This window comes from Protopterus annectens, chromosome 1.part0 (assembly GCF_019279795.1).
Source record: "Protopterus annectens isolate FY-2018-M chromosome 1.part0, PAN1.0, whole genome shotgun sequence".
NCBI lineage: Eukaryota > Metazoa > Chordata > Ceratodontiformes > Protopteridae > Protopterus > Protopterus annectens.
The window spans coordinates 1852982056-1853008946 of NC_056725.1; the positions used below are offsets into that span (position 1 = coordinate 1852982056).

Genomic DNA, 26891 nt, shown 5'->3' on the forward strand with positions numbered 1-26891 from the left:
TTCCATTCCCTCTGCATACCTTGTTTAGGCCCAGACCACGACGTCTCGGGCTGTCGCTTTTGCACTACTTTCAATAAACGCACCATTAAGCGTCGGGCGGAGTTCGCCCAACACTTTTTTGGTAAAGCCTTTGATTATAAAATGTCGTCGGAGACTCAGACTACCATTTTGTCCAAAAAACGCAAGGACAAGGACCGACACGCGAGGTCCGCGGTCCCCACCGATACCATGCCAAAACCGGCTACACGTGGTCCGGTTCTCAGCGAGACGCCTATGCAGTCCCTGACTACCGACGACACTTCTTTGGCGGTGTCTTCTGTAACCGAGACCGCAGGTACCTCGGCCCATACCCAGACTACAACCACCGAAGCCACTGTGAGCGTTGAGCCTCCTAATGTGGACAGGTCCACTTCCACCCATGGTGTCTTTAGACCCTCATCTTCCTTTTCCATTAAGGCCTTTACTAAGTCCAAATCAGCCAGGCATCCCAAGAGGCCTGTTGCACAGGGCCCATCTCCAGGCCCCATGCCTAAAAAGCAGATGCTTAAAATGGCTGAGGATTTAATTACTCTTATCAGGGGTTCCCAACCCCCTCCAGACAAGAGACCCAGAGTGGAGGAAGATTCTCCCTCTTCTGATCAGGGCTCCATTTTTTTCAGAACATTCTGATGTAGAGGAACACTCTTACTCCCCTTTTGAAGATTCGGATGCAGAGCAGTCCATTCCTTCTGCATCTCCTCCTGAGGATTTTTCTTTTGGGGAAACCTTGCACACCTTGAGGGAACACTTCCATTGGGAAGGCCAAGACTTTTCTGATTCCAAGAAAAGACTTGGGGAATTTCTTTTGTTACCTCAACACAGACCTCTGGCGATACCTCCTGTCTTGGACATACTTGATGATGTTTATTCGGAGGCTTGCCTTAATCCGGATTCCCTGCCTCCCCCTGCCTCCTGCCCCAGTCAAGCCTGATAGGTACTACAGAGTTCCTAATTCTCACCAGTTTCTTTACAAAAGCCATAATGCTGACCCTGAAACCATTTCTCAAGGCCCCAAGGGAATGAAGGCCTCTACTGCTAAGAATCCACTACCTTCCGAAAGAGAGTCAAGATCCTTAGAAAGGTGGGGAAAAAAGGTATATACCTCGGCCACCCTAGCCATGAGGGCTTTAAATTGTCAGTTTCATATGCTTAAATATCAGCAGTTTCTGTTATCACAATTAAGAAATAAAATGTCTCAATCTGAGCAACCAGATTTGAAGGCGTTGCAGGATATGATGCATAGTGCAGAACAAGTGGGTAAACACACCTTACAATGTGGCTATGATGCCCTAGAGGCCTCAAGTAGAGCTGCTGTTACAGGATCAGTCATTCGTAGACATGCCTGGCTTAGGGAACAAATCTTGCCTGATCATGTGAAAGCTAAACGTCTAGATGCTCCTTTACAAAAGGATGTGCTATTTGGTACTAATGCTGAGGAGATATTACGGAAAATGGAAGAAAAAGCCAAAGCTATGCAAACTGTCAAAGCTTTTCTACAGGTTCAACCACCACGCTTTAGCAGAAATTGGCCTTCTAAAAACTGGTCCTTTCCAGTCACGGACAAGCCCCAAAGAGGTAGATACAGGCGCACAAGGGGCAGAGGACAATCACAAGGATCATATAGAGGCAGGCAATGGCAAACTCCAGCACCAAGAGGTGGCGAAGACAGTGCACAACAATGCAGGAAACAAACCCAATGACTTCCTCCTTTCCATGCCAAGCAAGTCTCAGCTGGCAGCACCCTTGGGAGGAAAGCTGGCATTATTTACAAGAAATTGGCATATTGTCACAACAGACAAATGGATCCTGGACGTTATAAACAGAGGCTACAGATTTCATTTTCACACTCTTCCAAAAATGAGAGGCATGCCAAACCTGCCACACAATCAAAGGGCAGAGGCACAACTACAAATTTCAAAGCTCATAGACATGAAAGCTATTCAAGAGGTACCTACTCACGAACAAGGTCAAGGTTTTTATTCCAGGCTATTTCTGGTACCAAGGAAAGGAACCTACTGGAGACCCATTTTGGACTTATCCATCCTAAACACATTCTTACTCGTACCAAAATTCAAGATGCTCACATTACAGCAGCTTCTTCCCATGCTGGGCAAGGAGTTTTGGCTGGTAACATTGGACCTCAAGGAGGCATACCTGCATGTCCCAATCAGACAAAGCTGCAGAAGATACCTCAGATTTCTTGCAGGTTCAATCCACTATTAATTCTCTGCATTGCCCTTTGGCTTATCTACTGCGCCCAGAGTATTCACGAAATGCCTGGCATCAGTAATTGCCTACTGCAGACTTCAAGGGATACAAATTTACCCTTATTTGGACGACTGCCTGATCCAAGCGGACAGCAAGCACATACTTCTAGAACATCTGGCTTATGTAACACGGTTACTGCATTCTCTGGGATACACAATCAACAAAGAGAAATCCAGGCTAACACCATCTCAGAAAATAACTTTCCTGGGTGCCAACTTGGACACAAACACCCAGATGGCCTATCTTACACCAGAAAAACAGGGGCAACTAACTCAGTACTTCAAAATACTAGCAAAATGTACCAGGCTTACTGCAAGGAAAATCCTGCAGGCTCTGGGCTTCATGGCATCTTGCATTCTTTTAATCCCATGTTCAAAGTTGCATATGAGGAAACTTCAATGGTACCTAAAAAACCTATGGTCTCAACACAGCCACAGTTTGGAAACAATAATACCAATAATTCCATGTTTGCAAAAGGAATTTCTATGGTGGGCCCAAGCATGTCAAACAAACACAGGTCTCCAATTCTGCAAGCCTCAAGCAAATCAAGTCATCACAACAGACGCCTCAGATTACGCCTGGGGGGCGCACATGACAGACAGGTGCATTCAGGGCAAATGGTCCCAAAAGGAAAAGCACCTTCACATCAATCAAAAAGAAATGCTAGCAGTGATAAATGCAATTACAGCTTTCAAGGACCTCCTGCATCCAGGACAATTATTGATAAGAACAGACAACACCACAGTGATGTTGTACATAAACAAACAAGGAGGAACACATTCATACCCCCTGTGCAGACTAGCCATGACACTTTGGAACTTGGCTCTGGAATGGCAAATCGAACTTCAAGCACAGTACTTGCCAGGTTTGGAAAACACGCTGGCAGACAATCTAAGCAGAAATATGACAGATCCACACGAATGGAAGTTGCATCCTCAAGTGTTTACAAAGATAATCCAAGCGTGGGGGAGGCCAGACATAGATCTCTTCGCCTCCCACAGGAATCATCAATTGGAAAAGTTTTGTTCAAGGACCTTTCATCCAAAGGTCTGGAGAGTGGACGCCCTTTCATTCAGTTGGACAGCATGGACAGTTTACGCTTTCCCACCTCTGCCTCTTCTGCCCAAGGTGCTCTTGAAAGCAAGAGCAGACAGACCGAAGATGATACTGATTGCTCCAGACTGGCCAAGGCAACTCTGGTACCCACTCCTGAGGAGCCTAACACATACTCCTCCCTGGTCCCTACCTCTAATGCCTCTTCTGCTGACTCAGCACAGCTACAAAACTCTTCACAGTCAGCTGAAAACACTCAATCTCGCTGCATGGAAAATTCCTTAACACCACAACAGACCCTACTCTCCAAAGAGGTGCAGGATGTCATTTTGGAGGCCAGAAGGCCATCTACTAGAAAGGCTTACTCCGCAAAATGGAAACGGTTTTGCTCTTGGAATGAGAAAAAAGGCCAGGACCCTAGAAAACTGAATTTGCCTCCGGTATTACAGTATCTAGCTGAGCTGCTGAACAGTGGACTTTCATTTTCCTCCATAAAAATCCATGCCTCAGCCATTTCTGCAGAATTCAACACGGATCCACCGTTATTCTCACACCCACTCTTAAGACAGTTCCTCAGAGGGGCTAAGAATATAAGACCACCAAGGAAACAACCAATACCAGCCTGGGATCTTAATTACATTCTAGAAAAATTAACATTGCCTCCCTTTGAACCAGCTGCCTCAACAGATTTGCAATATTTGTCCTGGAAAACCGCTTTCCTTCTGGCCATTACCTCAGCTCGTAGGGTTTCGGAACTACAAGCCCTCATGGCTGTGCAGCCCTTTCTCATCTTCCATCAGGACAGGGTTTCCCTTGAACCAACCCGTCATTTATGCCTAAAGTGGTATCCAGGGTAGCTTTAAATCAAGCCATACACTTGCCTACCTTTTACCCCAATCCTCAAAACAAAGGGGAAAGGCTGCTACACTCCTTAGACATCCATAGACAGCTACGTTATTATTTGGACAGAACAAAGCCCTTCAGGAAATCAGAACAACTTTTTGTGTCCTATGCTGTAGGAGCTCAAGGGAAGCCAGTTACCAAACAGACAATTTCAAAATGGATAGGCCACTGCATATGGTTTTGTTACTCCTATCATGGAAAATCTGTCCCTACAGGCATCAGATCCCACTCCACCAGGGCCACAGCTACCTCTACAGCCTTCCTCAGAGGAGTTCCTACCAAAGATATTTTGGAGGCAGCCACTTGGAGTTCTGTGCATATCTTCACAAAACACTACCACCTGCCTTTATATTCCAAACTAGAGCAGGCTTTGCCACTGCTGTGTTGCAGGGCATTCTGGCTCATCCCAGTTCCACCTAGTGCCTACCACCCTGTGCGTAGCTTTGGGATTCTACCCATCTGTGATTACTGCAGCTGTATGCACGATGAACATAGTACAGTTTTGTACCTACCATAAATGTAGATGTTCGAGTGCTAATACAGCTGCAGTACAGTTTTCCCTCCCTCCTTCCCCTCTTGATAAAGGCCTAGGGTCTAACCCCTCTTCATACAACCTGATTGGGTTATCCTTCTATGGTATATTTGTTTGCAACTACTGGTTTTTGATTATATTGCATTGCATGTATATAAATATAATTTATGTATTGCCTTCCTTCTGGCTGCACCTGACATCTGGGGCAAGAAAGACTGAAGAAAATGGCGTCGGCTGTGTCTTATATACCCCTGCCTCACTGACCTCAGGAAAGAAAGCGACAACAACCGACGCCGGACCTAGACTTTGGAATTCGTCCGACCGAGGACCCGCCTTACGGCAGAGAACCCATCTGTGATTACTGCAGCTGTATTAGCACTCGAACATCTACATTTTTGGTAGGTACAATACTGTACTTTTGTGTTGTTCACTTACATCTCAGTGATTGAGCTTGGCTAATTACCTAAGCTCTCCTTTACCCTCCCTCAGTAAACCAGTGATGGATGTCATTTTAGAGGCAAGGTGGCCTGGTACTAGAAAATCTTATGCTGAAAAATGGAAAAGATTCTATGCCTGGAATCAGTCTCATGGGATGAGCACAGCAGTTCCCAATTTACCTCAGATTTTACAATACTTAACTGAGATGCTTCACAAGGGCCTGTCTTTTTCCTCAATAAAAATTCATGTCTCAGTCATTTCAGCTCATTATAATACAGAACCTCCCCTCTTCTCTCATCCACTGCTCAAGCAGTTTTTCAGAGGGAACAAAACATTTAAGACCACCCAGGAGAGCTCCAACTCCAGCTTGGGACCTTAATTTTGTATTGGAGAAACTCACCCTTCCTCCTTTCGAGCCAGCTGCTACTGCAGATTTAAAATTCCTTTCTTCAAAAACAGCTTTCCTTTTAGCCATCACTTCAGCGTATCTGAATTACAGGCCCTTATAGCAGTGGAGCCTTTCATCATCTCTCATGCGGACAGGGTGTCCCTCAGGACCAATCCCTGTTTCATGCCAAAGGTGGTATCCAGTGTGGCCTTTAATCAGCCCATTCATTTGCCAACCTTCTTTCCTAATCCACAGAACAAAGGGTAATGGATACTGCACACCTTAGATGTGCACCGACAACTTAGATTCTACTTGGGCAGGACTAAACCTCAAAGGAAATCTGAACAACAGCTGGTGGCATTTGCTGCAGGGACAGAGGAGAAGGCTATTTCAAAGCAAACCATCTCCAAATGGATAGGCCATTACATTCATTTCTGCTGTAAGCACCATGGAAAACCTATCCCACAGGGGATCAGACCCCACTCAACCAGGGCTGCATCTAGCTCTACAGCCTTTCTCAGAGGCATACCTACCAGGGACCTAGAAGCTGCTACCTGGAGTTCTGTACATACTTTCACCAAGCATTACCATTTGCAAATTTTCCCTAAATCTAGAGCTGGCTTTGCCACTGCAATTTTACAGGGCCTTATAGCTGGTCCTAATGCTATCTAAATTCCTCCTCCCATCCTTAGCTTTGGGAATCTACCCAAATGTAATGACTGCAACAGTGAAACATGAAGAACATAGTACAGTTGTGTACACTTACCATAAATGTAGATGTTCGAGTGTATTCACTGTTGCAGTCCTGGTTACCCTCCCTTCAGCCCCCTGATTTCTTTTGGCTATACCTCTTCTCTCCTTTACAATGCTTAAAAGCTTTTTGGTGTGTTTGCTTTTTTTGTTGGAAGTATAACCTTGTATATTTATAGATTTAATTACTTCCCATTGGGGGGGGGGGTCACCTGACATCTGGGGCAAGAAAACCTGATGATGTGTCTGCTGCATGTTTTATACCCCTGATGACCTGACGTTACGGAAGAAGAGACAGCAACCGACGTAGGACCCAAGACTTTGTTAATCAGGCCGACTGAGGGCTACTGCAAGCAGATAACCCAAATGTAATGACTGCAACAGTGAATACACTCGAACATCTACATTTATGGTAAGTGTACACAACTGTACTTTGCCTCCCCAGCATTGTTTATACTTTAATGCTTTTAATATAACAGTACACACTTTAGTTTATTTACCGATAGCCAGTCCACATTTTTCTTATCACTGAAAGAGAATGCTTACGGAAAGCATGCAGGTTGTTTTTTTTTTTTTTTTTTTTTTTTTTTACATTTCGGAGTGGTTAGAGATAAGAACAGATAATTAGTTAAAGTGGGAATACATGCTGTAACTTGGACTTCAGAATGGGTAACTTTAATTTTAGATTAAATAATACCTGTAGGTGCAGCCATCATTTGGGGCAGTTGCTCCCATTTGGTGGGGGAGGGTAAACATTTTTTGAACATGTACCTGACTTAGTCTGCTGGTTCCAAGTCAAAAGGGGATGGGAGTCTGAAAATCTGTTTTACTTCAATGAAAAAAAATCTTGAAAATGTGACATAGCTTCAGACAGAGAATAAAGAAACAACTACATAAAAAAGCAGCCTGCCCAAACATTATTGTTTACATAAAAGCTAAAAGTTGGAAATATACAGTAAAAAGCACTGTCGTGTAAGATAGGTAGGAGTAGTAGCCTTCAATCATAATGGCTGTGCATTTTATGAAATTTAGGTTCCCTATTATATGATCTAAGGCGCATTCTTTCGAATGCGTCCTGATCGAACTTGAAAGCGCAAAATGGCAAAATACCGAAACAGCATATATGCAAATTCTTTCCCTGGGAAAGAAATCACTTGGCCGCCTTTATTTTGCCGTTTTCGTCACTGTAGTGCAATCTCGGAGTTTATATATTTAAGTAGGGGCTTGTGGGGGGAGCCTCCCACTTTATGTAATATTTTACATTTTTTTTTTTTTTGGAACAGAGATTTTTTTTTCTAGGGAAAAAAAATCGCTGTTCTAAGTGTTCGGAATTGTAAGCTTTAGCTTACATGGGGTTGATAAATCAGCATTCGTTTTTTAAGCGTTTGCTGATTTAATATAGACCCGAAATTTATATGACCTTCCAGGTATAGGAAAAAAGCCAAGAACGTTGAATTTTATTAAGAGGTGTAGTGTGTATATACAAATGTTGCAAGAGACAAGTCTGGATAGAAATGAGAGTGTGGATTTGACAGAACAGATTTCAGGGTGAACACTCAGACTATCAGAAAAAGTTCAGTAATATTGATCACAAGAGAAGAGTCTACTAGTGATAGAATAGGAAAAACATAATAATGGTACGGTTGTGGTAGTGTAAGGGATTATTGGCAGTGAGGGTGATTACACTTGATGTATTTACATTCTACCAAAAACTGTTTGTTTAAAAAGCTTAAGAGATTTTCAGGAGATATAATCTGATTTCAGAAGGTAGTATCATTTATGGGTGGTGATTGGAACCTGATGTGCAGTATTGAGGATGTGTCAGGTGGGCCAGAAAATGATTGTTTTGAGTTGGGATACAAGATCTGAATTGCACAGACATAGTAATGCATTGCTAAGTTTAATACAGTTGGCTGCAAAAAAGCAATTACTAGAAAGTGGAAATCAAAATGTAAACCAGCTGTAGTTGAAGTACTGAATAATGTAAAGGAGTTAAATAACCTGAAAGCAGGATCTTTAAAAAGGGGTAGGTGCAGCTTACAGAGAATTCATATTTGTGGGAACAATAGATGAAGAACAGTATTCAGCAGGAGGACTGAAATTTAAGGGAGGGCAGGAATTGTGCAATTTACGTAATGGAGTGAATGAAAACAAGTTGTTATGATTTTTTTTTTTGTCTGTTACTGTATGTGTACCTGTATCACTTTTGAAAAACTCTCATTTTTAATAAGGATGTTTAAAAATAAGAAGTGTAATATACAATAATAAACAATATAGTATACAATGTGAAGTTGTTAAATCTCGCCGTTTATTCTCACTGATGGGTTCGGAGCCGATCCACGGCTCTGACATGGCCTATAGCAAAGCTCAAGGTTTGCCAGTAGCTCGAGACCAAGCCCCTTATCCCATGATGCACTGCTGGAATTACCCCAGATCTAGTTTGCCGCGGCACAGATCTCGGTATTCCAGATAGCTTGGACCATTATTAATCAATAGATTCTTCTGTTTGCAAGTTTAAACACTTTTTTTCACTTTTCATAGGATAGTGTGTATATATATATATATATATATATATATATATATATATATATATATATAATCTATAGAGTTTTAGACTTAGCCTTGGTTTTAGAATAGTGCCCTGTGTTGGCTTCTGTTTTTCTATAGTGTTGGCCCTAATAGTTGGCCTTGTATTTAACCTTAGGTGTACTTTGGTAGAAAATTCTAAGTGTGTTGTTTAATTCTTTAAAATTGTTTAATCTGATAGAGAAATGTCTGACGAGACAGAGAAGCCTCATCCAAAATCTGGCTTCAAGAAATGTCCGGATTGTGGACAAAAAATGTCTGTCACTGACGGGCATGTTCAGTGTGTTTATTGTCTGGGGGCTAAACACCTCCAAGACTCTTGCAGTATATGTCACTCATTCTCCTCCAGGGTACTTTTGGAGAGAAGGAGAAGATTAGTAGACAGGGGTTTACTTCAGCACCCTTTCTCCAAAGCGCCGGGTGACCAGGATGGTGCTAGTAGATCCTTAAAAATCTTCCAAGTCCTCAGGTGACTAGAAAGCTGCGAAAAAGACTAAAAAAATGGAGGGTGTAGGGTCATCAGTTCCACTGTCCTCTGAGCAGAGTGTCCCTTCTCTTCGGAGCCAACTCAGTTTTGGAGCCGGTCTCTGAGATTCCCTCATCTCCTCTGCTCCAATCAGCACCTGCGGTGCACTCCTCAAAGTCTTCTATCAGCCTCTCAGATATGGATATGGACCAGCTAGTGCAGAAGCTTCTATGGGCACCAGGCCTTGCTAAATTGTTGTTGGAGCCGAAGACCATTAACCCGGACTTGACTACTCCTCCTCCGAGCCGTACTGGACTTCCAGAGCCGAAGGAGCCCGACCTGATAGTTGTTGAACCTGTGGAGCCGAGACCTGCACTGGTGTTATCGGTTCCATCTACTCGAACGTCCTCGGTGCCGACCGGGGACTCTAGGAGCCGACACTCTCCTGTCGGATCCAGGGAAGATAGTCATACCAATTTGTTGGTGCCGACTCTTCCTCTCAGGGCTTCGGCTCAGATGAGCTCAGCTCCTACCTTGGGCTCAGAGCCCATGGCCTCGGTGCGGGAGGATCGAACGGTCCCTTTGGAGCCGTCTACCCCTTCTCGTCGGAGCCATGGTGCATTCGATGCCATGAGGAGAGTCCTGTCTCCAAAGACATCATCAGCATCAGGTCTGGCTTCCTCCTCCCCTCAAGCACCTGGGTCCGCTCTTGCTTCTACCTGTCCAACCAAGCGTAGAGACCCTGAGCCTCATGTAGCCCAATAGGGTGCCCCCCTGCTCTTCTGAGACCTCCCCAGATCCCTCCACTGAGGAGGTATCCAGGAAGAGACTGTGCAAGAGGAGGCATTTGGACTCCCCACAGGAGTCTTTGACATCTGACACTGACTTGGATAAGTCAGAAGGGTCCCCTCGATCCCCCTCTGAGGATATCTCCTTTGCGGAGATATTAGAGATCCTTAATCAGAGGGGCGGTTGGCAGTCCAGAAGCCCTACTGAAGTCGAGTCAGTGCTCTTGAAGGCTTTCGGGTCTCAACCTTCCACTTCTTGGGTGTATCCGCTTTATGATGAGCTCATGGAGCTGATCTCTCGTAAGGCATGGGAGTCTCCGGAGGCCTTGGAATCTGAGCATCAGAAGCCAAATAAGTTCATCTCTGCCTCAGTGGACAAAGCCTTTTTGACCAAGGGATTGCCTGTTGATGCCATGGTGGTGGCTGCAGCCACCAAAAAGGAAACGTCTGAGATGTTCTCATCTATCCATCCTCCTAACAGAGATTCTAGGATCATGGATAGATATGGGAAGTGCATGTTTAGTTCAGCGACTTTTTCCCTGTGATCACTGAACTATTTAACCCATTTTACAAGACTACAAAGAGATCTCCTGAAAGAGCTAGGAGATGCTCTCCAGGGTACGGTAGCTGCAGGGGTTGCCGACAAAGTTAGCACACAGCTCACTACCCTAAACTCGATTGTGAACTTGTCCATGCACCTCATATCTTATGCAGCTGATGGTGCTAGTAGAGCCGCTAGTTCAGGCATTGCTCTGCATAGACAAGCCTGGATGCATCTCTGTTCCTTTGCAGAGCTTTTCAAGTCTTCCTTTATCAACACCCCATTTGATGGCTCATCCCTATTTGGGCCCAAAGTGAAGGAAACTCTATCCAGGTGTGAACAGGAAGGCAAGACACTCTGTCTGCCATTAGGGTCCATTTTTCTACCCCTACTTGGCCCTATCCCAAGGATATTAAGGGTGGAAAAATGTGATTCCGTTAAGCACAATGAGCCTTTCAGGACACACGTGGAGAAAGACTGCTCAAGGCACATGGACAGATCAAGAGTCACATCTGCATATCAATGTTCTGGAGTTGAGAGCAGTACTTCTGGCATTGCAGTACTTCCAGGACTTTCTTCCTCTAGAGACAATTGAAATTCAGACAGACAACATGTAAGTGGTCTGGTACTTGAACAAACAGGGCGGAACCAAGTCTTACCCCCTTTGTCAAGAAACCCTCAGGGTATGGCAATGGGCTGTGTCATCCCAGCGTTTTCTGTTAGCAATGCACATCTCGGGGAAATCCAATGTGATAGCGGACAAGCTGAGCAGGGCTATCCTGTTGCCTCAGGAGTGGTCTCTCAGCAAACACGTTGCAGACTTGATTTTCCGCAAATGGGGCCAGCCTTGCTGTGACCTCTTTGCCAGTCACATCAATATCAAATGCAGAAGCTACTTTTCCCTGATACCACCTCCAGGACATCCCCCGAGCGAAGCACTCGTACACGATTGGTTTCCGGGTCTCCTATATGCATTCCCACCTACTCCATTGATACCCAGGTTTTTACAGAAAGCAAAATCGCTGGGAAGGACTGTTATCCTCATAGCCCCCCACTGGCCTCGACAGATTTGATTCCCTTTCCTTCACCATCATCTGCTGGAGGATCCATGGATGCTGGACCCAGTTCCAGACCTCTTCACACAATCGTCAGGGAACCTCCATCCTTCATTGCAGTCTCTAAAGCTGACTGCTTGGCTGATCCACTTCCCCAAATAGCCATGCTTCATTCACTCTCAGATGACACAAGACCAATTCTATTGTCTTCTCATAAGCCATCCACCAGAAAAGTATATCGCAGTAAGTGGAAAAGGTTCTCAGTTTGTGCCAGTATACAAATAATTGACCCTTTTTGAGCTCCTCTGTCGTCCATTTTAGACTTTTTGACGATTTTTAAGGAAGGAGCAGCAGCTGCCACAGTTCGGGTTCAGTTAGCCGCCATATCAAATTTCCACCTTGGATTTGATGGGTTATATGTTATGGCTGATAAGTTATCTAAGGTTTTTCTTAAAGGTGTTTTTCACATGAGACCTCCTGTCAAAATCCCTTATTCTCCCTGGAATTTGAATTTTATGCGGTCTCAGATAATTCTTCCCCCCTTCGAACCAGCATCATCTTGTGATCTCAAATTTTTGTCCTGGAAAACTATTTTTCTAGTGGCCATTACTTCTGCCCGCAGAGTGTCAGAACTTCAAGCATTATCTATCAGACCTCCTTACATGATTTTCCATGCTGATAGAGTATCTCTCAGAACAAATCCCTCCTTTTTGCCTAAAGTCTGTTCAGAGTCGAATATCAATCAGGTCATTGAGTTGCCAGTCTTTTTCCCAACCATTCCAACAAATTGGAATACATGCTGCACAAACATGACGTACATAGACAGGTCAGATTTTATCTTGATAGAACTAAGGATATTATAAAGTCAGATCAACTCTTCTTACCCTTTTCGGAGGCCAGAAAAGGTACACCAGTGGCTAAGACAACCCTTTCAAAATGGTTATCGGATTGTATCTAATTTGTTCATGCAAATGCTAACATACCTTTGCCACACAAAGCAAAGGCTCATTCAACCAGAGCCGTTTCTACGTCTTCTGCTTTTCAAGTTAAATTGCACCTTGAAAACATCTGTGCTCCAGCCACTTGGTCTAAGCCTCATACCTCATACCTTTATCATTTATAAAGCTTCCAGGGACAGGTCTTCTTTTGGTTCCACAGTCCTGAAAAATGTACTTCCGTGAGCCACCCAGGATTACGGGTGCTAGGCACGCTACCCATCAGTGCGGATAAGCGGCGAGATTTAACAACTTCACATAAAGAAGTTATGTACTCACCATAATGTTCCATGTGAGTTGTTTATCTTGCCTTTATTCTCACATCCCTCCCTCCATCCCCTTCCTGGCTGACAGTTGACCAAGAGGCTAGTATCATCCTGGTTGTTCAATACTTCTTCCTTCTTGGGGAGTGCTGTCCTTACAGGGGTATATATACACGCAGCAAACAAGATCTGAGGTAATTCCAGCAGTGCATCATGGAATAAGGGGCTTGGTCTCTAGCTACTGGCAAACCTTGAGCTTTGCTATAGGCCGTGTCGGAGTCTAGGATCGGCTCCGAACCCATCAGTGAGAAGAAAGACGAGATAAACAACTCACATGGAACGATATGGTGAGTACATAACTTCTTTTTATTGTACAAGCATTTCTTTCATTTCCATGATTATGCTTTTTTTTTCACATAAAAGCAGTAGTCATAATTTTATAAATGTGAAGATTGATTCGTAGTTAATATTTGGTTCACAGAGGATAGGTAAATAGAGATGTAGTAGCGTAGAGTACTGAATTTAATGTTTAGTTTATTTTGGAAAATAAAGAATGTTTGAGTGGCAGAAAAATATGCAGAAATTGACGATTATGTGGTCTACATAACTGAATTTTTCACTCCCTTTATTAGATTTACTCGACGACTGCTGTATTTCTATAAACCAAGTAGCAGATTGTATTGTGGTGTGGATCTGGATCATCCGAAGGCCAAACTTTTAACAGTGGTGGGCTGCCAGTTTGCTGAGTTTCTCCTTGAATCAGAAGAGGTAATTTGTTATTATGAATGTCTGTGCTCACATATTCTTAAAAGAATAAATAGTGTTCCTTTATTATGTGCCTTTCCTTTCCTTTATTGGAACTTTTCTTTTTGAGGAAACAAGATGCTGCTTACTACTCTTATTTGCCAGGTTGTGGCAACAGTACTGCAGAACAACTTTCCAGTCCCTTGAGTCTATATTCTGTTCTGATGTATGTTCTTCAAACAGTAGATAAGTTGTAGGTGACAGTAAAGAGTTTAACTTATTTGAAAGGGGAAGAGGGCAAGAGTTAAGTCGGATATGTTGATTCTTTCCATTAAACAAGGTGGTTTAAGGTTACCCGATTTGATTAGGTACTTTAAAGCTACTCGTTTAAGGCTCATGCACATAATACAAGGAGATTGTTTTAACTTAGTGTGCAACGGGATGATGAACTGGGGAGTGGAGGCCAAGAGATAGAGAAACTTGGGTTTTGAATGCAAGACCCTAAGACGTAGGTACAATTATACAGAATGTTACATTCATAACGTAGCACAAAACATTCTAAGAAGAAATCCAGCACAGGACATGAGAAAGGAAAAGTTTCCCATAGTGGTGTCTGCAAATTGGAGTATCAAAAATAAGCAAGAGGAGGGAAGGAATTTAATGGCTGCAGTTAGCGAAGGAACTCAGAAGGGAAAGATAATAGACTAACATGAGGCTAAAGAGGAGATTGGACTGCATATTAAAGATTGCCTATGTGGGATGGATAACAGTATAGGAAAATAGAAAGGGACAGTGGAGTCCTAAGTAAAAGGAGTCCTAAGTAAAAGACTAGCTTTGGTAAACTTTTTATCTGAGTCTAAAAGAGATGTTACTGAAAAGGGATAATTAGTAGGGCTTATGTAACTATAAAAACAATCAGAGGATATTCAAAACTATTGGAAAAGAAGAATAGAAAGGCAGTTTACAAAGGAATAATGGGGGACTTATGTTGGGCTTCCAGGTATGCTACAAAGTCCAGAAGGTTTAGGATTCTTGTGCAGAAATGTTTGCAAACTTCCAAAGATTTTTCCTCAGGTAGGTAACAAAAGTTGGAGGTATAATAGGGAAGAGAGAAAGACAATTGGGAACATTTTTTTTGGGGGGGGATATAATGAGCTGTCATATTTTAAAAATTCCATTTAGAGTTCTTTTGACAGAATTGTTGGAACAAATGGTAGTACTAAGGCAGTGATCCTTTTGAGGTGGGGTATAGGATCTGAATTGCCTAAGCTTCATAAGGCCATTTTAGGTTTAACGCTGTGGGGTTGCCAAAAAAGGAATTACTGGGAAGTGGAAATTAATACTTATATCAACTGTTACCATATGTTTTGAATATTGTAAAAGGAGATAAAAGAACTTGAGCTGGGATCTTTAGGAAAGGGAAGAAGCACATTTCACAGAAATAGATGGAATTTGTGGGAACGATATATGTAGAATAATGCTGAGGAGGAGGATTGAGGTTTAAGGGAAGGCAGGAACTGAGTAAGTATGTAATGTTGAAAAGAATAAAAATTGTTAAAAAGAAAACCTATATGTATGATTCACAAAGATGATTTTGGGGACGTTTTGTTTGTTTTGATTTCCACTACTGTATCTGAACCCATCTTGCAATTTAAAATATGATGATTTAGTAATGATGTTTAAAAAAGTGCACTGCCTTTCTATACCTTGGTTTATCTGAAATGTAATTGTGGCTTACCTGTGTACATCCCTTTGTCAGTTCTGATGTTCTTCGTGTTTCACTGTTGCAGTCATTGCATTTGGGTTATCTGCTTGCAGGTAGCCCTCAGTCGGCCTGATTAACAAAGACTTGGGTCCTGCGTCAGTTGCTGTCCCTTCTTCCATGACGTCAGGTCATCAGGGGTATAAAACATGCAGCCGACGCCATTACATCAGTCTTTCTTGCCGTGCGGTGCCCGAAGCAGAAGCAGTTCGCAAGTGCCGGTCGGCCAACTCCTGAAATTTTCGTTTTTGAGTTTTGGAACCAGAGTCTTCAACTAAAGCTAAGTACCCCATTGGGGAGACCTTTTCTTGCTCCTTACAGATGTCAGTAAAAGTTAATAATTGCATTACTTGTGGAAAGCAGCTACCTCATAAAGAATTTAATTCGTACTGTATTCCTTGCCTAGGCCCTGACTACGACATACCTTGCTGTCAGTTTTGTGCTTTATTTCATCAGCACACTATCCGTCGTCGGTTTATTTTCACCTCTAAATATTTCGGTTCTCGGTTTAATTATCCAGAAATGTCGTCAGTTAGCCATCGGACTACCGGGATTCCAAAAAAATGCAAAGATAAGGACAGAGACAGGCCGCCGAGGTCCATAACTGCCGACGACGCTTCTCCTAAGCCAGTCGCCCGTACTCAGTAAGGCGCTTTTGCAGCCTCTGATGCCCGCTATTTCTGATTCACAGGCCTCTACTGAGACCCATTCGGAGTCTGGTATGCCGCGAGATGCTTCGACTATGGAACCCACGTATGTCTCTACCTTGGATGGGTCCGAAGCCGCTGTGCAGGCACTAGCTTCTGAGGGTGTATTCAGACCTATGGACTTGCATATTAAACCGACGCCTCCTTCTTCACTTAGCCCTAAATCTCGAACCATGCCTAAAAAACCGACGCTCAGGCCTCTATGCCTAAAAAACAAATGATAAGAATGGCTGAAGATTTAATAACTGTAATCAGGGGTAGCCAACCCCCCCCCCCCCTTTCTAAGAGGCCTAGGACTGAAGTTGTTATGAATCTTCTGACCAGGATTCTGTTTTTTCTGATTCTTCTGATGATCTGAATTTTCCCTTATCTACTTATGAGGATTCTGATGCATAAGACTCCATTCCCTCTGCTTCCCCTCCAGAGGATTTTTCTTTTGGGGAAACCTTGCATACTCTAAGGGAGCATTTCCACTGGGAAAGCCAGGATTTTTCTGATTCAAAAAAGAGGCTTAGGGATTTCTTACTCCTACCTCAGCATAGCCCTTTAGCTATTCCCTCTGTACTAGACATGGTTGATGATGCTTTTTCAGAATCTAGTTTGGACCCTGATTCCTTGCCTCCTTCTCCCAGAAAACCTGACAAATACTACAGGGTCCCCGAGTCGCACAAGTTCCTTTTTAAAAATCCTATTGCGGATCCAGAGACTATTTCACAGGGGCCCCAAGGGCATTAAGGCTTCTACTGCTAAAAATACTACCCCTTCTGATAGAGACTCCAGGGCACTGGATAGATGGGGTAAGAAGGTTTACACTTCTGCAACCTTGTCAATTAGGGCTTTAAACTGCCAGATGTCCTTCAAGGATGCATCTGCAGTCCTTACAAATGGGTTGTCCTGTCGTCAGGCAGCCCTTCGATCGGCCGGATTCCAAAGTCTGGGTCTGGCCTCGGCTGGTGTCGCACTTCACCCGACGTCATAGCTGCAGTTATTCGGGTATAAAGGCATCAGCCGACGCCATTTTCCCCAGTCTTTTTTGCCGCGTGGCGCCCGAAGCAGAAGCTGTTCGCAAGTGCCGGTCGGTCAGATCCAGAGATTACTACTACCGAATACTACTTCGAAGACTTCTAAAAAGCTAAGTACCCCGTTGGGGACCCTTTCTTGCCTCAGCCGATGTCAGAGAAAGTGAATAACTGTTTATCTTGTGGGAAACAAATACCTCATAAAGATTTCCACTCCTACTGTATACATTGTTTAGGCCCAGACCACGACGTAGCAGCTTGTCTAGCCTGCGCTTCTTTTAACCGACGGACGCTTAGGCGTCGGTCGGAGTTTGCTGAACAAATTTTCGGCTCTGATTTTGCCTATATTATGCCGTTGGATCCTCCGACTACGCAAATTTCCAAAAAAACGAAAAGAAAAGGACCAACACTCGCGGTCCGCGGTCTCGGCCGAAACCGCGATTAAGCAAACCGCGAGTGTCTCGGTTTCGGCGAAACCGAGCAAGCAGTTCTTTCTCCAGCCGAAACCATGCCTTCTACCGAGGCCTCCTCTAACCTGGTAGAATCTGCTTCTGAAATCCAGCCTTCTGTTGTGGTTTCTCAGGAATTATCAGACACAATTCCCCTGGATATTTCAACCCCTGCACGTGGAGCTGCTAGGCCTCCTGCAGCCATGTCTATCAAGGCCTTTGCCAGGGCTAAAGCAGCCAAAGCTTCCAAAACTGTGCCTGCCAAACCCCCCTCACACAGGCCCAGCACTAGCTCTCATATGCTATCTTTGGCTGAGGATTTAATTTCCTTAATTTGTGGATCCCAGCCTCATCCAGACAGGTCCTCGCTCCCTCCTCCAGAAAAGAGACCTAGAGCAGAGCCCCCTGAACCAGTATCCACTGATGGTTCCTCTGATGAATCAGAACATACAGACCTTCCTGAGGCTTCTTATTCTCCTTACGAAGACTCTGATGCTGAAGAGTCCATTCCTTCAGCCTCTCCACCTGAGGAATTTTCCTTTGGGGAAACCTTGCATGCTATGAGGGAACAATTTCAGTGGCAGGGCCAAGATTTCTCAGACTCCAGAAAAAGGCTTAGAACCTTTCTACATTTGCCACAACATAGGCCTTTAGCTATACCTCCAGTTCTTTCTGTTGTAGATGATGCATTTAATGATGCTTGCACTGCTCCTGATTCATTACCTCCGGCTCCTGCTAAGCCCGATAGGTTCTACAGGGTCCCGGACACTCATCACCATTTATACAAGGCTCCTTTTGCAGATCCAGAGACCATCGCCCAGGGCCCTAAAGCTGTAGCTGCTACTTCTACTAAAACCCCTCCCTCTGAAAGGGAATCCAGGTCCTTAGAGAGATGGGGTAAAAAAGTTTACACTTCTGCTACCTTGTCAGCTAGGGCTTTAAACTGCCAATTTCATATGATTCAATATCAGGAGTTTATGCTTGACCAGTTAACTAAAAAGCTTTCCTCTGAGGAATCTTTAGATAAAAAATATGTTCAGGAAATGGTACATAACATACAGCAGGTTAGTAACCATTCTTTAAAATGTGGCTATGATGCACTGGAGGCTTCCTTTAGATCCGCCATGTCTGGCACAGTTATCAGGAGACATGCATGGTTGAAAGAACAGGCATTACCAGACCATGTCAAATCAAAGCTTTTGGATGCACCCATGGACAAGGTCAATTTATTTGGTTCCCCTGCTCAGCAGGTGCTAAAAAAGATGGAAGAGAAGGTGAAATCTGTACAAACGGTGAAAGATTTCTTACAGGTTCAACCTCCAAGGTTTAGCAGGAACTGGCCCTCCAAGAATTGGTCCTTTCCGAACTCCTCTAAGCCTCAGAGGGGCAGGACTAGGCGTTCAAGAGGCAGAAACCAATCCAGGGGTGCCTACAGGGGACGCCAATGGCAAGGTAACAACCAGCGAGACACGGACGCAGCCACCACCTCTACGACAACTCAATCACAGTGACTTGACAGTGGCACCACCTACCAGGGAACAACTAGAAGCATCCTTGGGCGGAAAATTAACCTTATTCTCAAAAAACTGGCATTGCATCACAAGGGAAAAATGGATTTTGCAAACTATAGACCAAGGCTACAGGTTCCATTTCCATACTCTACCAGGGAAGAGAGGAATGCCAAACCTACCACCTACTCAAAGGACAGAAGCTCTAAAACAAATATCTCAGCTATTAAGAATGAGAGCTGTGGAAAAGGTACCATCTATGGAGCAAGGAAAGGGATTTTACTCCAGACTCTTCCTGGTACCAAGAAAAGAAAACAAATGGAGACCCATTCTAGACCTGTCCGCTTTAAACACATTCCTTATTGTTCCAAAATTCAAAATGCTGACCCTACAGTAGCTTCTTCCCATGCTGGGCAAGGAGTCTTGGCTGGTAACTCTAGATCTCAAGGAGGCATACCTGCACGTCCCCATAAGACCAATTTGCAGAAGATACCTCAGATTTCTTGCAGGATCAGAGCATTGTCAATTTTCAGCATTGCCCTTTGGCTTATCTACTGCGCCCAGAGTGTTCACGAAATGCCTGGCATCAGTAATTGCTCATTGCAGACTTCAGGGAATCCAAATTTATCCCTACCTGGACGACTGCCTGATTCAAGCGGACAACAAAAGCAAGCTAGCAGAAGACTTACAAAGAGTCATTTACCTGCTGCAAGCCTTGGGATATACAGTCAATATAAAAAAGTCAAGGCTGATTCCATCCCAAAGAATAACCTTTCTGGGTGCAGAGCTGGACACATCAAAACAAATGGCATTCCTAACTGCAGAAAAGAAAGAGCAACTACCTCTCTACTTCTTGGCATTAACAAAGCAGAACCACCTAACTGCAAGAAAAGTACTGCAAGCTCTAGGCTTCCTGGCATCCTGCATAATTCTGGTCCCTCATGCCAGACTGCATATGAGAAAGCTACAGTGGTACCTAAGGAATTTGTGGTCCCAACACAAGCACAGCCTAGAAACCAAAATCCCAATAATCCCATGCCTGAAACAAGAGTTCCTATGGTGGGCTCAGGCCTGCCAATCAAACACAGGATTGCCCTTCTGCAACAGCCAACCAAGCCAAACAATCACGACAGATGCCTCAGACCTCGGTTGGGGGGCACACATGCAGGGCAAGTGCATACAAGGCTTATGGACTCAGGACCAGCTACGCCTACACATAAATCTAAAAGAAATGCTGGCAGTAAAATTGGCAATCCAGTCATTCAGACCATTTCTCCAAGAAGGTCAGTTGATGATAAAGACAGACAACACCACAGTTATGTGGTACATCAACAAACAGGGAGGCACCCATTCATATCCTCTATGCCGGCTGGCACTGGACCTATGGGATGTGGCCCTGAGCTACAACATTCAGTTACAAGCAATTTTTGTACCGGGAAAAGAAAACATTCTAGCAGACATATTAAGCAGAACAACCACAGATGCCCACGAATGGATGCTTCATCCGGACATCTTCAAAGCCATCACAAGGGAATGGGGATTACCAGAAATAGACCTGTTTGCATCCCCATTCAATCACCAGCTAAAGAAATTCTGCACAAGGACGTACCACCCACTTGCTTGGAAGGTGGACTCCCTATCTTTCAGTTGGAAAAACCTGACAGCATACGCATTTCCACCACTTCCTTTGATGCACAAGGTGCTTCTGAAGATCAAAGAGGACCATCCAAGGATCATTCTGATAGCTCCAGACTGGCCAAGACAACATTGGTACCCATTGCTGAGGAGCATGTCTCGGGAACAAATATGGACACTACCTCTGATCCCATTACTGTTAACACAGAACAACTACAACATCCTGCATCCAAACCTGAAAACCCTGCAGCTAACTGCCTGGAACATTACATAACAGCAATTAACCCAAATTTATCCCAAAGGGTTAAAGACATAATCCTGGAGGCTCGCAGACCTTCAACAAGAAAGAATTATGCAGCAAAATGGAAAAGATATCTCATTTGGAGTACTGCAAAGGGAGAAGATGTGACTCTGGTAAACATGGCCAACATCTTGGAGTACTTGGCAGAGCTCTTCCACACAGGCCTGTCCTATTCTTCCATCAAGATACATGCATCAGCTATTTCAGCACAGTACAGCTTGGATCCTCCTGTCTTCTCTCACCCCCTGCTCAGACAGTTTCTGAGAGGAATTAAAAATGTAAAACCTCCCAGGAAACCACCATTGCCAGCATGGGACTTGAACTTTGTGCTAGAAAAATTGACACTTCCTCCTTTCGAGCCAGCAGCAACAGCAGAATTACAATACTTATCCTGGAAGACTGCTTTCCTGCTGGCAATAACTTCAACAAGAAGGGTCTCTGAACTACAGGCATTAATGGCAGTGCAACCCTTCCTGATCTTCCATCAAGATAGTGTCCATGAGAACAAATCCTACATTTATGCCTAAGGTGGTATCCAGAGTGTCATTAAATCAGGCTATCCACCTACCTACATTCTTTCCAAACCCACAAAACAGGGGAGAAAGACTTTTGCATACCTTGGATGTACACAGACAGTTACGCTACTACCTGGACAGGACTAAGTCCAATAGAAAAACTGACCAGCTTCTGGTAGCATATGCCACAGGAAAGGAAGGAAAACCAATTTCAAAACAGACAATCTCCAAATGGATAGGAAATTGCATTAGATTTTGTTACTCCTACCATGGAAAGAAAACTCCAGAGAACATCAGGCCTCATTCCACAAGGGCTACAGCCACTACCACAGCCTTCTTCGAGGAGTGGCTACCAAGGACATTATAGAGGCTGCTACTTGGACCTCCGTGCATACATTTGCCAAGCATTACAATTTACCTTTATACTCTAGATCCCGAGCAGGTTTTGCCACTGCTGTTTTGCAAGGGATCCTAGCTACACCATAATCTCTACTCTTTCCTCCTCCCTTGCTTAGCTATGGTATTCTACCCATTTGTAAGGACTGCAGATGCATCCTTGAAGGACATAGTACAGTTTTGTACCTACCATAAATGTAGATGTCCGATAGGAATGCATCTGCAGTCAGGATTACCCACCCACCTTCCCCTCTGAGGTACTCCTAGGGTATTTGCCAGCCTTCAGCTAGCTTGGGGGGATCTATTATGGTGTATTTGTTTGTATATATGTACATACATGCTTATTTTCTGTGTTTGCTCTCTACTATTTGGAATCATTGGCATTTATCCAAATTTAGCCTTCCAAGAGGGCACCTGGCATCTGGGGCAAGAAACACTGAGGAAAATGGCGTTGGCTGATGCCTTTATACCCGGATAACTGCAGCTATGACGTCGGGTGAAGTGCGACACCAGCTGAGGCCAGACCCAGACTTTGGAATCCGGCCGACCGAAGGGCTGCCTGACGACAGGACAACCCATTTGTAAGGACTGCAGATGCATTCCTATCGGACATCTACATTTATGGTAGGTACAAAACTGTACTTTTCATATGTTAAAGTATCAGCAACATGTTATTGGATTGCTTAAATAGAAAATTATATTGATTCCTGACTGTGTAGAAAATAAAGAATTACAGGATGTTCATCGTGCATACAGCTGCAGTAATCACAGATGGGTTTTCAGCCGTCAGGCGGTCCCTCGGGCGGCCGAATTCCAAAGTCTTGGTCCGGCGTCGGTTGTCGTCGCTTACTCTTCTGACGTCAGTAAGGCCAGAGTATATAAGACACAGCCGACGCCATGTTCTCCAGTCTTTTTTGCCGCGCGGTGCCCGAAGCAGAAGCAGTTCGCAAGTGCCGGTCGGCCAGCTCCTGAATTACAAAAAAAAAATTGGAACCGAAGTCTTCATTAAAGCTAAGTACCCCGTTGGGGAATCTTTTCTTGCCTCAGACCGATGTCAGAAAAAGTTAATAATTGTATTTCTTGTGGGAAGCAAATACCGCATAAGGATTTCCATTCCCTTTGCATACCTTGTTTCGGCCCAGATCACGATGTCTCGGGCTGTCGCTTTTGCACTACCTTCAATAAACGCACAGTCAAGCGTCGGGCGGAGTTCGCCCAACACTACTTTGGTAAAGCTTTTGATTATAAAATGTCGGACACTCCGACTACCGTTTTGTCCAAAAAATGCAAGGAAACGGACCGACACGCGAGGCCCGCGGTCCCCGCCGACACCACGCCAAAACAGGCTACACGTGGTCCGGTTCTCAGCGAGACGCCTTTGCAGTCCCTGACTACCGACGACACTCCTTTGGCGGTGTCCTCTGTACCTGAGACCGCTGGGTCCTCGGCCCTTTCCCAGACTACAACCGAAGCCCCTGCTAATGTCGAGCCTACTAATGTGGACAGGTCCACCTCCATCCATGGTGTATTTAGGCCCTCATCTTCCTTTTCAATTAAGGCCTTTACTAAATCCAAAGCAGCCAGGCATTCCACGAGGCCTGTTGCACAGGGCCCATCTCCTGGATCCATGCCTAAGAAGCAGATGCTTAAAATGGCTGAAGATTTAATTACTCTTATCAGAGGTTCTCAGCCCCCTCCTGACAAGAGACCCAGAGTGGAGGAAGAATCTCCCTCTTCTGATGAGGGATCCATTTTATCAGAACATTCTGATGCAGAGGAACACTCTTACTCCCCTTTTGAGGATTCGGATGCAGAACAGTCCATTCCTTCTGTATCCCCTCCTGAGGATTTTTCTTTTGGGGAAACCTTGCACACCTTGAGGGAACACTTCCATTGGGAAGGCCAAGACTTTTCAGATTCCAAGAAAAGACTTAGGGAATTTCTTTGGTTACCTCAGCACAGACCTCTGCCTATACCCCCTGTTTTGGATGTACTGGATGATGTCTGTTCGGAGGCTTGCCTTAACCCTGATTCTCTGCCTCCAGCACCAGTAAAACCTGATAGGTATTACAGAGTACCCAGCTCTCACCAATTTCTCTACAAAGGCCATAATGCTGACCCTGAAACCATTTCACAAGGCCCCAAGGGATTAAAGGCCTCCACTGCCAAGAATCCACTTCCTGCAGAAAGGGAATCCAGATCTCTAGAAAGGTGGGGTAAAAAGGTATATACCTCGGCAACCCTAGCCATGAGGGCCTTAAACTATCAGTTTCATATGATTAAATATCAACAGTACCTGTTATCACAATTAAGGAACAAAATGTCTCAACCTGAACAACCAGATTTAAAAGAGTTACAGGATATGATGCATCGTGCGGAGCAAGTGGGTAAACACACCTTACAATGTGGTTATGATGCCCTAGAGGCTTCGAGTAGAGCAGCTGCTACAGGATCAGTGATTCGCAGGCACGCCTGGATTAGGGAACAAAATTTACCTGACCATGTGAAAGCTAAACTTCTTGATGCTCCTTTACAAAAGGATGTACTATTTGGTACTAATGCTGAGGACATACTACGGAAAATGGAAGAAAAAGCCAAATCTATGCAAACTGTCAAGGCTTTCTTACAGGTCCAACCACCACGTTTTAGCAGAAATTGGCCTTCAAAAAACTGGTCCTTTCCAGCCACTGACAAGCCCCAAAGAGGTAGATACAGACGCACAAGGGGCAGAGGGCAATCACAAGGATCTTATAGAGGCAGACAATGGCAATCTCCAGCACCAAGAGGTGGTGAAGACAGTGCACAACAATACAGGAAGCAAACCCAATGACTCCCTCATTTCCATGCCAAGCAAGTTTCAGCTGGCAGCACCTTTGGGAGGGAAACTAGCATTATTTGCAAGCAATTGGCATATTGTCACAACAGACAAATGGATACTGGACATCATAAACAGAGGCTACAAATTTCAATTTCACACTCTTCCAAAAATGAGAGGCATGCCAAACCTGCCACAAAATCAAAGGGCAGAGACACAACTGCAAATTTCAAAGCTCCTAAACATGAGAGCTATACAAAAGGTACCTACGCACCAACAAGGTCAAGGTTTTTATTCAAGACTCTTTCTGGTACCAAGGAAAGGAACCGACTGGAGACCCATTCTGGACTTATCCATCCTAAACACATTTCTACTCGTACCAAAATTCAAGATGCTCCCATTACAGCAACTTCTTCCCATGCTGGACAAGGAGTTTTGGCTGGTAACATTGGACCTCAACGAGGCATACCTGCATGTCCCAATCAGACAAAGCTGCAGAAGATACCTCAGATTTCTTGCAGGTTCAATCCACTATCAATTCTCTGCATTGCCCTTTGGCTTATCCACTGCGCCCAGAGTATTCACAAAGTGCCTGGCATCAGTGATTGCATACTGCAGACTTCAAGGGATACAAATTTACCCTTATCTGGACGACTGCCTGATCCAAGCGGACAGCAAACACATACTACTGGAACATCTGGCATATGTGACACGGTTACTGCTTTCTCTGGGATATACCATCAACAAGGAGAAATCAAGGCTAACACCATCTCAGAAAATAACCTTCTTGGGTGCCAACTTGGACACAAACACCCAGATGGCATACCTTACGCCAGAAAAACAAGGGCAACTATCTCAGTACTTCAAAACACTAGCAAAAAGTACCAGGCTTACTGCAAGGAAAATCCTGCAGGCTCTGGGTTTCATGGCATCTTGCATTCTTCTAATCCCATGTGCAAAGCTGCATATGAGGAAACTTCAATGGTACCTAAAAAATCTATGGTCTCAACACAGTCACAGTTTGGAAGCTATTATACCAATAATTCCATGTTTGCAAAAGGAATTTCTATGGTGGGCCCAAGCATGTCAAGTAAACACAGGCCTTCCATTCTGCAAGCCTCAAGCAAAGCAAGTCATAACCACAGACTCTTCGGATTACGCCTGGGGGGTGCACATGAAGGACAGGTGCATTCAGGGCAGATGGTCCCAAAAGGAAAAGCACCTTCACATCAATCAAAAAGAAATGCTAGCAGTAATAAATGCAATTGCAGCTTTCATGGACTTCCTACATCCAGGACAATTACTGATAAGAACAGACAACACCACAGTAATGTGGTACATAAACAAACAAGGAGGAACACATTCATACCCCTTGTGCAGGCTAGCCATGACTCTTTGGAACTCGGCTCTGGAAAGACAAATCGAACTTCAAGCATAGTACTTGCCAGGACTGGAAAACACACTGGCAGACACTCTAAGCAGAAATATGACAGATCCACACGAATGGAAGTTACATCCTCAGTTGTTTACAGAGATAATCCAAGCATGGGGGAGGCCAGACATAGATCTTTTTGCATCCCACAGGAACCATCAATTGAAAAAGTTTTGTTCAAGGACCTTTCATCCAAAGGCCTGGAAAGTGGACGCCCTTTCATTCAGTTGGACAACATGGACAGTTTATGCATTCCCACCTCTGCCTCTTCTGCCCAAGGTGCTTTTGAAAGCAAGAACAGACAAACCGTGGATGATACTGATTGCTCCAGATTGGCCAAGGCAACACTGGTATCCATTCCTGAGGAGCCTAACACATACTCCTCCCTGGTCCCTGCCTCTAATGCCTCTTCTGCTGACTCAGAACAGCTACAAAACTCTTCACAGTCAGCTGAAAACACTCAACCTCGCTGCATGGAAAATTCCTTAACACCACAACAGACCCTACTCTCCAAGGAGGTGCAGGATGTTATTTTGGAGGCCA

The 26891-nt window shown here is 44.4% G+C and overlaps 1 protein-coding gene across 1 annotated transcript in view; it reads left to right on the top strand.

Annotated features, from left to right (window-relative positions):
• The window catches only part of RICTOR (RPTOR independent companion of MTOR complex 2), a 3179211-nt gene that overhangs the window by 1344926 nt on the left and 1807394 nt on the right, over positions 1-26891 (top strand). The window contains exon 20 of the mRNA XM_044069875.1: positions 13698-13833. Within this exon, the coding sequence (XP_043925810.1) occupies positions 13698-13833 (136 nt within the window). The remainder of the gene's footprint in view (positions 1-13697; positions 13834-26891) is intronic.